Source organism: Uranotaenia lowii, chromosome 2 (assembly GCF_029784155.1).
Source record: "Uranotaenia lowii strain MFRU-FL chromosome 2, ASM2978415v1, whole genome shotgun sequence".
Taxonomy (NCBI): Eukaryota; Metazoa; Arthropoda; class Insecta; order Diptera; family Culicidae; genus Uranotaenia; species Uranotaenia lowii.
The window spans coordinates 23,990,288-24,004,328 of record NC_073692.1 but is presented as its reverse complement, the minus strand read 5'-3'; the positions used below and the strand labels follow the sequence as shown (position 1 = coordinate 24,004,328).

The 14,041-nt window shown below is 28.9% G+C and overlaps 1 protein-coding gene across 1 annotated transcript in view; it reads right to left on the bottom strand.

Annotated features, from left to right (window-relative positions):
* The window catches only part of LOC129741159 (ras-related and estrogen-regulated growth inhibitor-like), a 38,202-nt gene extending 30,400 nt beyond the window's left edge, over positions 1–7,802 (bottom strand). The window contains exon 1 of the mRNA XM_055732867.1: positions 6,909–7,802. Coding sequence (XP_055588842.1) covers positions 6,909–7,014 — 106 coding nt within the window. The 5' untranslated portion in view covers positions 7,015–7,802. The remainder of the gene's footprint in view (positions 1–6,908) is intronic.
* Between the last annotated feature and the right edge of the window lie 6,239 nt (positions 7,803–14,041).

The window sequence follows — 14,041 nt, the reverse complement described above, 5'->3', positions numbered from 1 at the left end:
GGGGGGGAATGAGGAGCCTTGAGTTATCTATTCAGAGAAACACTTTTCGAGAGGCACTACTTACAGGTTCGAAACTGAATTTTACATTTTCATAAACAAAGAGGAATGTATTTATGAAATTACGGTTTAACTTTATTTTTTGGGAAAAACAGAAACTATATAAGCTTTTTAAAAGATAGAAAAAGTGTAGCCGTGTGCCAGTTTTTCGTAGAACTAGCATCGGTATGCGTTCTGATTCTACGCAAAAGTGTCACACGAAGCATTTTTGGCTCATGTTTTCCGTTTGTTGTAGGAAATGTATTTTTTTTTGGCAGAAAACATTGTAAAATGGTTAACTTGTACTGTTCACTACGAAAAAACTGTCGGTAAATTTTAAGTTTTATAGCCAAACTGGAAATATAGCTGAAACTTCAATTGCGTTTTTCTCGTTTACCAGTTTTTTACATGGGACACTTTAGCTTGGAACGGCAGTATATATGAGTCAAAATAATTTCAAAATCAGATAAATTTTAAATAAAAATAACAATTGGTTTCTGGTCAAAACGTGGACTCGATTAGCGATGATTTTTATTTTTATTTTAGAGCAAGAATAATCGAGCCAATAAAAATACTCAAAACATAATCCGTTTTGAATTTGTTGTTTTTTTTTTCTTTCAAGAAACCAATAAATAAGTTATACTTTTTAATAAAATATTTTCAAAAAATTGAGAGAACAATATAATTTATGTAAGTAGCATCCGGACCAATATTATCAGGAAAAACGTTTTTAGTTCATCATTTGAGTCCAATTTTTACAATACAAAGTCATGGCTAAGATTGCCAGATTGCCCGGATATTTAATAAAAAAAAAATTTGGCAAAAGTCTGGTCCCGCCCGGTTGTCCAGGTTTTGTTAAAAAAAAATCAGATTTTGCCCGGATTTATTCATCTTATTTGCAAAATCTAACAAAAAAAATCTAATTCTGTTTTAAAATTTTTCTATTTTTGCGTCTAAAACGGATTTTTTGAGACAGTTTTATAAAAATACGCTGAAAATATTTAATGAAAAAAAAACGTTTTTTCATATTTTTTCCGATTTTGTTGTTGTTGTTATATAATTTCCGGGTTTTGACCAAATCTGCCCGGAAATAAACCCTGGATTTTTTGGACATTTTTTTAAATAAAATGCCCGGAATTTGCCAGGTTTTCAGATAAAACAGCACGTACCTATTTTTCCGGCCCGGATATGTGCTGAAAAAATTCTGGCAACCTTAATGAGCAATATGACGGCAAACAGATAAGAAATTCGTCAGTTTTGAGTTAGGGGATTTTAGTTTTTATCTCACGGTGACTTTTTCAAAACCAAGAAAAAGGAATCTATGTATTTAAAAATGAATGTTTGTCTATCTGTCTGTTCCCTATAGAATCGGAAACTACTGAACCAATCGTTGTGAAAATTGGTGTAAAAGGGTTTTAGGGGCCGCAGATGGTTCCTAAAATACTTTCGAACGGCTCCGACTTAAACGAAGAGGGGCTCCCATACAAAATTAACAAAAATTTGACACAATGTGAACAATTTTTGGAAACTATTGCACCGATCAACGTTAAATTTGATGTGTAGCCATTTTCAATACCGGGAATGGTTTTTATAATACTTTAAAAAAAACCCTCAAAATCGATAAAATTAACAACCAAATTAACAACAATTTGACATAATTCGTACAATCATCAGAAATTACTGAACCGATCAACGTGAAATTTGGTACGCAGCCTTTTTTGAGACCGGAAATGGAATCTTTGATACTTTCAAACCCCTCCGAATCTAAAAAAGAGGGACTCCCATCAGGGCCGCAGGAAGAACTGACTCATGGGGGGGGAGGGATTTGGTGACCTATTTTTTCTATGACTGTTTTGCTGAATTAAAAAAAAATAAAAATAATAATTTTTAATATTAATTGATTATTCATTATTTTAAATAAATTTTAAAAGTTCAACACAAACAGTTTTTCGTGTTCAATAGGAAGTAGCTACAGCTCAAAATCTTCCGAATGATGATTAGGATTTGTATGAAGAATCCTTTAGTAACAAAGTAAGAAATTTTCAATAATCATAAAATTTGCATCAAAATCTGGTCAACTTAGCTGAAGGATGCAGAGGTTCTCCCGCACGTATCCGGTTCGAAAAAATCCGAGCTATTTTATTTAAAACCGGATAACATTCGGGCATTCTATATTCAAATTTTCAAACCAAAATCCGGGCAATATCTGAAAAAAATTGACAAAACTCCAGGGACTATTCTACAAAATCCATTTAAATCATTTCTTTTTTCTCATTGAAAAAAATAGCCAGATTTTGAATCGTATTTCAGGCTTCTAAAAAATCTTTAATATTTATTTTATTAAAGTCAGCTTTATAACTTCATAATTATAATAATGCCATTTGAATTTTTTGATTGATTTTCCAAAAAAATATGAATTAACCCGGACAAACTCATGGATCTTCTCAACAAAATTTTGGTAACCGGACCGAGTCCATTTTTTTAATTCAATATCCGGGCAAGTCTGGGTAAAACCGGATAACCTGGCCAGCTTAATTTTGCGTATTTAATTTGAATTTGCAAAAAGTTCTATTAGAAAGCCTTCAATTTCGAAAGTAAAAAAAATCTAAAAATGTATCAAATTTTCAAAATTAAAAGTAAAAGATTAAAATTTTGCGGTGTAGAATAATACGCCAAAACATATGGAATTCCCCGCAATTTCTTTAAAAAAAAAGATACATGTCTATCATCAATTACTTTGCATTAAAAATTAATCCTTAAAATGTTTTTTTAATAAGCTTTTCATAAGGCAAAACTTGAAAAATTAGCTCAAATTCTACTTAATTTCAGTCATTGAATCAATTTGAAGTCCTAACCGAAATAGTCATCTTGTTATTTTTATTTTGATTGTGGTAGAATCTGAAATTAGAACAGTACCTACAAAATTCTGAATCTGAATTGCGAACCCGAATGCAAAATTTAAATTTTCAATCTATATTTGAATTTCAATTCGTTTTCTGTAATGGACATCAAAAACGGTTTCCGAATTTAGAAATATGAGCCAAGAATTTCAATCAGTTTCAGAGTCCATACTTTTAATTCATGAATCCATAATTTTTATTCAGATGTTTTGGGTTTCAATGATTATTCTTCATTTCTACTATGTATTTAAGGGATGAATCATCCGCCAACATAAAAATCCCAGAAAAAGAAAAAAAATTGTCTTAATAATCCGACTTGCAAATCTAAATTTAAAAAAAAAACGCTTTCTTATGTTAGAATTTTGCATAAGAATGAGGTTCATGAACATCGAGTCCGAAAATGAAAAAAAAAAAAAACAAAAACAATCAAATTTTGAAGGAAATGTAAAACCAAATTGGAACAACGTTTTTAAACACAGTTTTCTTTTCAATTTTGATTATATGGAACAAGAATCTCTGGAATGAGTTATAGTTTATTTAAAATTAAATATTCAGAAATGAATAACTATAAATAAGGGAGAAAATTTTGAAAAAATCTAGCTGAATCCTTAATTTTGGATTAGTTTTAGAGGTTTCGAAATCAGTTCTGAGTCAAGATTGTTAATATCGAATAACCTTACTCCGTCATCAAAATATGATTAATAATTAAAAATTTTGAGTTTAGAGTAGAACACCTCGCTTGCTTTTGATTGACCCTCAAGGGGAGGGCGGGCCACGGCTCCCATACAAAATTACTAGAAATTTTTCACAATTTGAGCAATTTTCGGAAACTTCTGAACCGATCAACGTAAATTTTTTTTGTGTAGCCGTTTTCGAGACCGAAAATGGTTTTTTATATTAGTTTCAAACTCCTTCAAATTCAAAAAGGGGGCTCTCTTACAAAATAATAAAAAAAAATTGACAAAATTTTTACAATCCTCGAAGCATTATTGGTAAAAATTGATACACGTAAGCGTTTTGACATAATGAGACGATCTTTTGATATATTGTATTGATAGACGCTTCCCATTTTAATGAAAGAAGACCCTCATATTATTAACAAAAACAATGGCTTAGTGTTTTAGAGTTTAGTGTCTTAGTGTTATTGTATTGTAGATCTCTCCTATTTTTTTCTTAAGGGTGGCTCTTTCAACCTTCAAACTATAAAGTTATGTTTAAGTTTAGACTCAAAACAATCTAGAAGCTCAGTTGCCATGAAAAGTGGTTCGCTTTAAATAAATTCAAAATTAAAGGAAGTATATTTAAATTATGATAATTATAGCGCACCTATCATCTGAAGTAAAAAAATCAAAGCAAAATATTTTAATAGATGTTTTTCTGGTCCCAACGATTTTACTTAACTGAAAAAAAAATTATGGAATTTTTGTGGCTGTTTGAAGTAAAAACTACGATTTTTCACGAAAAAATCCGCCATTTTTTATCTGTAAAATCTCCCCAAATTAAAAAAAAAGAAAATCGTTGGGGTTTGGTATTTTATATGTAGAAAATATATTCTAAATTTGTAAAGAATCGGTGAAGTAGTTTTTAAATGACGATGTCCACTGACTTTAAAAATGTGCTTTCGAGAAAAACGCGTTTGAAGTTTCTGCTCAAAAATTCTTGCAGTATTAGATAAGAGGAGATAAAGGCCTATAATTTCTACAGTTTTGCTTCGATTGACTTGAAAATTGGACACAACATTCTTGAAATGTTTTACAATAAGAAAATTAAAAAAAATAAAAATCGATTTTTTGAAAGTGTTAGACCTTACTCTCCCCTTTAATTTGGAACCGTAAAATTTGGAATAATTCGAAGCTTAGCTCACCAAAACACCTCACCCCGCTAAGAAAAAGGGGTAAGTTGCCACAAACCTTTTTTTTAATGAAAAATCAAATAAAAACATTTGAAATTTAATAGTTAAAGCACCAATTGAAGAAATTTTTAGTATTATTCGAATTTAATTTTAATTTTTTTCTATCAAAAATGTTCTGAAAGAAAACGCAATCATGAGGGTGTTGCATATATTTAGGGGTAAAATACTACAAATTTTACTAGCTGAAATTATAAAAATGTTGTGAGGGATAAAATTTTGAAATTAACTAAAGTGTGATGCAAAACAATCATTTTCCAGCATATGGAAACGAGATTTAAACGGTGAATCTTTTATTTGAATTTTGATGTTTTTTAGCCTAGACTGGTAAGTGAATTATAAAAATATTTATTTGAAAAAAATTTTGATTGACCGAAAAATATTTTTACACCAACAGTGTTGGTATAGGATGCAAAATTCAATATGAAGTTTAATGATGATATCATTTATCCAACCCGTCGTACAGGGTAAAGTTTTTTACGGCATCGAAAAATATTAAAATTAGTAAACTGTTGCTCGATTTTTTAAATTTTCTATGAGAAACAATAACTATAAAAATCTATCTCGCGATGTGAGAAACTATGTCATCATCATTTTGTTGTCATTAAATGAAAAATTTATTACAATTTATTACAAGTGATGTGGTATACAAATGTTGCATGCCCCGTTTGACGGTATTCGTCGTTTTAGAGAAATTTTCATGGAAATTAAACGGATCAAAGTGCGAATTGAATAACGAACTTTGAAAAGAAACTGTCATCGTTTATCAAAACAGTCAGCTAAAGTTTTTTTTTTTCTCTAAAACGATACCCGGATATGTCTAAAGTACAAATAAATTTTGAAGACAAAACAATATAATTTTGAATGATTGAGTTGTAACTTTCTACACCCAACTCGAAATTAATTTTTTTTAATTAAACCTTTTCACCATAATTTAAAGTTTAAAAACATGTCATCAAAATGTTTCGAAGCTTCAAAAATGAAAACTTGAAGTGTATAGTTCCATAAGTGAAACTTTAGATAATGTTTTCAATTATTTTTCGGCCTCCACTTCAATGACCAATGCGGACAGTTTTGTTCTTACCAACTTGATAAGGTTCTTGGTAAAAATACAAAGAACCTCTGAACTTCATTGATACCCTTTTTTTCTTTAACATGGCGTGTGTCAACGAAGGTGTGGCCATAAAGACCGTCAAATAGAGAGGTAATAAAATACATTATACGACAGCAAACACAAAAAGAATGAAAAAACTGAAAGATTTTTCTACGGTTATTGTTAAACGCCTATTCATCTAATTCTGTCTTTTCAAACAAAAATCTTTACCTTCATCAAATTCTCCTGATTTGTGAAATCCATTTTTTTTTTCATTTTTTTCTGTTATCGCCGCTAGAGGGAAGCTCCTTAAGGTGCATAAATTCAGGGAAAATTATTTTGTAATGAACCATTCATTTAGCGATAAGTCCGATGAAAATTGCGAGATGGGACCTTCTGCATTTTGTTGGTGGACTTAAAACTTAGCGGAACTAACCTTTAGCAAACAAAAAATCCAGCGACCAATCAAATCAGCTAACAAAAAGTTGGCGGAGTAATTGTGCGGCGTTTTTGTGCCGGACCCTGCATAAATGTTGTTAAAAAACACATAAAAACCTTGTTCATCCACTTTAAATAAATGGTGAAGCCTTCAATGTCACAACCTAAACTTTCATTCATTTATTGGAATATCAATGGCTTTGATAACAACGTAAGAAAATTTTTTTAAAAAGGAACTATACAGGACACGGCACAATTGATCTGAGAATAAATGTATGTACCAGAAAATATTATTTTTTATTGTGCAGAAATTTAGTTCGAATACCAAATCACGTTGTAGTTTTCATCATTCGAATCTAAAATACACGGTAATTTTTCCCTTAACAATTTCACCCCGAAACTGTTAAAACGGCAAATTTTCAAATATTATTCGTTCAATTTCCAATCGGTCCTTATTAAATAAATCATCACGTTGTTACCAGGCATAATCCGATAACTCCACTAAATTTCACCGAAAATCAATTCTACTCACCAGTTTTCCCTACCCCACTCTGGCCGAGAACCATCACCCGGAAAGATTTGCTCTTGGGATGCAGGCCCAGCTTGACTAGCGAAGATTTCGGAGATGTCGTATTCATGGCTGTAGGATTGTGATCCTTCGATAGTTTGCCCGAGAACTAATGTTCAACCTGTTGCTTCTCTCAATGGTAAAGTGTCATCCACTTAAAGTAATTCACTTTCCCAAAACTCCTAAGACACTTTGGAATGATACGTTAAAAGTGAGGAACGTGCACACTATAATCTCCCAGCTGGTAACCACTTGACCAAACATTCGATTAATAATGATTTCCTGACTATTCTTCGAGTAATCGCTCTGCATGAGGTAGAACTGCTCCATCTGGACCATAAATACCAATTATTTTCAGCCGGCTAACTATAGCTGGGGGAGCATGTGTTTACACTACACACTTTATTTATCGACTGGAATGCTTTTCAACACCACGGCTAAAACGTTCTGTTAAAACATTGTACTAGCGTCGAACTTCCGATGAACGAGCCGTCGACGTCGTCATCGTGCATCCTCCGCATTTCGCTCAATCAGTCACAGAATCCTCCCCAAACTGTTGAATGAGCTGAAATCCAATCTTGAAAGTGAAAACGCACTATCGGTGCACTCACTATTTGGAAACCGAATATCAATAAACAGTTCACATTCTAAAAACAACAATCACGTAGTTCAAACATTTGCTCGGTGATATCGCCACGCATCGTTGACTCAACCCAGTTTCCCGCGTAGGGACATTCGTTCAAACGAAACGCACCGAGTTATAAATTGAAAGTCTAACGGATTGCAATTTTCTTTGACCGAAAAACAACAAAAATAATCCTTTTACTTTTTTTCCTCCTCGGATTGCGACCGTACTACGCGACTACCGAACGACAAATAACCGATTCCTGGCGTTTGATTGGGAAATAAATACTACGCGCCTACACTAACTACTGAAGGAATACGCCATACGCGTCGGGGAGAAACGCGCGCGTATAGCAACAAACAATTTTCCATTCGCTCGTTGTCTGCGAATCCTACTAGATATCCACTTGTAGATACCTAGGGGAAAGGTTTCCTAAATGGGCCTATCGGGTTAAATGACCCTACGGCTGTTTGGCGAAATGGCTGACTAGACAGCTTATCTAACCAATGCATTTTGAGGGTGCTACGCTTAGAACATAAGGCAAGAAAGAATTTTATGAATTTATAAACTCAAAAAAATTTAAAAAATCATACAAGGTTTTGATACATTTTGTTGTAATATTTCGACTTTTAAAAATTATACGTAAAGAAGTTTACAACAAAAACTAGGATGGTTTTTGTTTCTTACTCAAATGAACTTAAGAAATTAAACATATTTCAGCTTTTGTGGACGTTTAATAATGATTATTTAGTGGAATAATAGAGTGTTTTTGTATGCCCCCATCATGTTTGTAAAATGCCTCCATCCTAAAATAACAGGTTAAATAGAATAAATAAATGATTTTTCTCACTGAACCTTCAAATCTAAGCTCTGAATGACATCTTAAAAATGAATTGAAGATCTAAAGACAGATTTGATAAAGTTTTTCTCATATATGAACTGCCTCCATAGTATGGCAACCCTAAATTTTCTTTTATTCCACAAAATTATAATATACATAGATTTTTATAAAACTTCAGCTTTGTCGTACGGAAACTATTACTTTCTAGCAGTTTCAATTAAATTGTACGGAAATATTGCCTAAAAAACAGAAATTTTGTTCAAAACATAAATAGGCGCATTTAGCCCGCACGGTTTGAGGTTCGGCATTTTAGACAACACTTACAATAAAATCGTTTTCTTGGAAACAGAAGAAAATTTTAACATAAAAATTATTCCATTGTATAGAAAACAGATGCCTGCACACGTGTATATAGTTTTTGTACACATATTCGCCGTGATATTTGATTAAATCAGTGTTCCGCTTAATAGGCGCATATAGCCCGCTCCTCCCCTACCTAGGCAGACAGCAAACTCTCTGTTTGGGTTTGGTCGTTTGCTCTCCTCCGGTTCGGTTCATTGATAGATTTTTTTTGCCTCTTTCGATTGCTCGGTCCTGTTTGAATGAGACTTGGCGCGCAAAATTTGCGGGTACGTACACAGTTTAGAATAATCATCATTATGATGGCTCGGGAATCGGTGGGATTGGCCCTTTTTTCAAGGACCCGGTTTTTGACACTGCGGCAATAATAAGTTTGATTTCACGTGAAGGACATTGATTGAAATCATTGAGAAGCCTAAGAGCTATTTTAAAATAGCAATCAAAAATATTCAAAGAATTTCAAACAAAAACATTTTAAATTATTATGTCAAGCATCTTGTTTTAATTAGAAGGTTCCTGGAAACTTAACTTAACTTTCAAAAATGTCGAAAATGTCAAAAATGTCAAGAATGTCAAAAATGTCAAAAATGTCAAAAATGTCACAAATGTGAAAAATGTCAAAAATATCAAAAATGTAAAAAAACAAAATGACAAAAATGTCAAAAATGTCAAAAATGTCAAAAATGTCAAAAATGTCAAAAATGTCAAAAATGTCAAAAATGTCAAAAATGTCAAAAATGTCAAAAATGTCAAAAATGTCAAAAATGTCAAAAATGTCAAAAATGTCAAAAATGTCAAAAATGTCAAAAATGTCAAAAATGTCAAAAATGTCAAAAATGTCAAAAATGTCAAAAATGTCAAAAATGTCAAAAATGTCAAAAAATGTCAAAAATGTCAAAAATGTCAAAAATGTCAAAAATGTCAAAAATGTCAAAAATGTCAAAAATGTCAAAAATGTCAAAAATGTCAAAAATGTCAAAAATGTCAAAAATGTCAAAAATGTCAAAAAATTTTCAAATATGTCAAAAATGTCAAAAATGTCAAAAAAGTCAAAAATGTCAAAAATGTCAAAAATGTCAAAAATGTCAAAAATGTCAAAAATGTCAAAAATATCAAAAACGTCAAAAATGTAAAAAAGGTCAAAAATGGCAAAAATGTCAAAAATTTCAAAAATGTCAAAAATGTCAAACATGTCAAATGTCAAAAAATGTTAAAATATGTCAAAAATGACAAAAATGACAAAAATGACAAAAATGACAAAAATGACAAAAATGACAAAAATGACAAAAATGACAAAAATGACAAAAATGACAAAAATGACAAAAATGACAAAAATGACAAAAATGACAAAAATGACAAAAATGACAAAAATGACAAAAATGACAAAAATGACAAAAATGACAAAAATGACAAAAATGACAAAAATGACAAAAATGACAAAAATGACAAAAATGACAAAAATGACAAAAATGACAAAAATGACAAAAATGACAAAAATGACAAAAATGACAAAAATGACAAAAATGACAAAAATGACAAAAATGACAAAAATGACAAAAATGACAAAAATGACAAAAATGACAAAATGACAAAAATGACAAAAATGACAAAAATGACAAAATGACAAAAATGACAAAAATGACAAAAATGACAAAAATGACAAAAATGACAAAAATGACAAAAATGACAAAAATGACAAAAATGACAAAAATGACAAAAATGACAAAAATGACAAAAATGACAAAAATGACAAAAATGACAAAAATGACAAAATGACAAAAATGACAAAAATGACAAAAATGACAAAAATGACAAAAATGACAAAAATGACAAAAATGACAAAAATGACAAAAATGACAAAAATGACAAAAATGACAAAATGACAAAAATGACAAAAATGACAAAAATGACAAAAATGACAAAAATGACAAAATGACAAAAATGACAAAAATGACAAAAATGACAAAAATGACAAAAATGACAAAAATGACAAAAATGACAAAAATGACAAAAATGACAAAATGACAAAAATGACAAAAATGACAAAAATGACAAAAATGACAAAAATGACAAAAATGACAAAAATGACAAAAATGACAAAAATGACAAAAATGACAAAAATGACAAAAATGACAAAAAATGACAAAAATGACAAAAATGACAAAAATGACAAAAATGACAAAAATGACAAAAATGACAAAAATGACAAAAATGACAAAAATGACAAAAATGACAAAAATGACAAAAATGACAAAAATGACAAAAATGACAAAAATGACAAAAATGACAAAAATGACAAAAATGACAAAAATGACAAAAATGACAAAAATGACAAAAATGACAAAAATGACAAAAATGACAAAAATGACAAAAATGACAAAAATGACAAAAATGACAAAAATGACAAAAATGACAAAAATGACAAAAATGACAAAAATGACAAAAATGACAAAAATGACAAAAATGACAAAAATGACAAAATGACAAAAATGACAAAAATGACAAAAATGACAAAAATGACAAAAATGACAAAAAATGACAAAAATGACAAAAATGACAAAATGACAAAAATGACAAAAATGACAAAAATGACAAAAATGACAAAAATGACAAAAAATGACAAAAATGACAAAAATGACAAAAATGACAAAAATGACAAAAATGACAAAAATGACAAAATTGACAAAAATGACAAAAATGACAAAAATGACAAAAATGACAAAAATGACAAAAATGACAAAAATGACAAAAATGACAAAAATGACAAAAATGACAAAAATGACAAAAATGACAAAAATGACAAAAATGACAAAAATGACAAAAATGACAAAAATGACAAAAATGACAAAAATGACAAAAATGACAAAAATGACAAAAATGACAAAAATGACAAAAATGACAAAAATGACAAAAATGACAAAAATGACAAAAATGACAAAAATGACAAAAATGACAAAAATGACAAAAATGACAAAAATGACAAAAATGTCAAAATGACAAAAATGACAAAAATGACAAAAATGACAAAAATGACAAAATGACAAAAATGACAAAAATGACAAAAATGACAAAAATGACAAAAATGACAAAAATGAAAAAATGAAAAAAATGAAAAAAATGACAAAAAATGACAAAAATGACAAAAATGACAAAAATGACAAAAATGACAAAAATGACAAAAATTGCAAAAATTGCAAAATGACAAAAATGACAAAAATGACAAAAATGACAAAAATGACAAAAATGACAAAAATGACAAAAATGACAAAAATGACAAAAATGACAAAACAAAATGACAAAAATGACAAAAAGACAAAAATGACAAAAATGACAAAAATGACAAAAATGACAAAATGACAAAAATGACAAAAATGACAAAAATGACAAAAATGACAAAAATGACAAAAATGACAAAAATGACAAAAATGACAAAAATGACAAAAATGACAAAAATGACAAAAATGACAAAAATGACAAAAATGACAAAAATGACAAAAATGACAAAAAATGACAAAAATGACAAAAATGACAAAAATGACAAAAATGACAAAAATGACAAAAATGACAAAAATGACAAAAATGACAAAAATGACAAAAATGACAAAAATGACAAAAATGACAAAAATGACAAAAATGACAAAAATGACAAAAATGACAAAAATGACAAAAATGACAAAAATGACAAAAATGACAAAAATGACAAAAATGACAAAATGACAAAAATGACAAAAATGACAAAATGACAAAAATGACAAAAATGACAAAAATGACAAAAATGACAAAAATGACAAAAATGACAAAAATGACAAAAATGACAAAAATGACAAAAATGACAAAAATGACAAAAATGACAAAAATGACAAAAATGACAAAAATGACAAAAATGACAAAAATGACAAAAATGACAAAAATGACAAAAGACAAATGACAAAAATGACAAAAATGACAAAATGACAAAAATGACAAAAATGACAAAAATGACAAAAATGACAAAAATGACAAAAATGACAAATGTCAAAAATGTCAAAAATGTCAAAATTGTCAAAAATGTCAAAAATGACAAAAATGTCAAATGACAAAAATGTCAAAAATGTCAAAAATGTCAAAAATGTCAAAAATGTCAAAAATGTCAAAAATGTCAAAAATTGTCAAAAATGTCAAAAATGTCAAAAATGTCAAAAATATCAAAAATGTCAAAAATGTCAAAAATGTCAAAAATGACAAAAATGACAAAAATGTCAAAAATGTTCAAAAATGTCAAAAATGTCAAAAATGTCAAAATGTCAAAAATGTCAAAAATGTCAAAAATGTCAAAAATGTCAAAATAAAATGTCAAAAATGTCAAAAAATGTCAAAAATGTCAAAAATGTCAAAAATGTCAAAAATGTCAAAAATGTAAAAAATGTCAAAAATGTCAAAAATGTCAAAAATGTCAAAAATGTCAAAAATGTCAAAAATGTCAAAAATGTCAAAAAATGTCAAAAATGTCAAAAATGTCAAAAATGTCAAAAATGTCAAAAATGTCAAAAATGTCAAAAATGTCAAAAATGTCAAAAATGTCAAAAATGTCAAAAATGTCAAAAATGTCAAAATGTCAAAAAGTCAAAAATGTCAAAAATGTCAAAAATGTCAAAAATGTCAAAAAATGTCAAAAATGTCAAAATGTCAAAAATGTCAAAAATGTCAAAAATGTCAAAAATGTCAAAAATGTCAAAAATGTCAAAAATGTCAAAAATGTCAAAAATGTCAAAAATGTCAAAAATGTCAAAAATGTCAAAAATGTCAAAAATGTCAAAAATGTCAAAAATGTCAAAAATGTCAAAAATGTCAAAAATGTCAAAAATGTCAAAAATGTCAAAAATGTCAAAAATGTCAAAAATGTCAAAAATGTCAAAAATGTCAAAAATGTCAAAAAATGTCAAAAATGTCAAAAATGTCAAAAATGTCAAAAATGTCAAAAATGTCAAAAATGTCAAAAATGTCAAAAATGTCAAAAATGTCAAAAATGTCAAAAATGTCAAAAAATGTCAAAAATGTCAAAAAATGTCAAAAATGTCAAAAATAGTCAAAAATGTCAAAAATGTCAAAAATGTCAAAAATGTCAAAAATGTCAAAAATGTCAAAAATGTCAAAAATGTCAAAATTCAAAATGTCAAAAATGTAGTCAAAAATGTCAAAAATGTCAAAAATGTCAAAAAAATGTCAAAAAATGTCAAAAATGTCAAAAATGTAAAAAATGTCAATAATGTCAAACAATGTCAAAAATGTCAA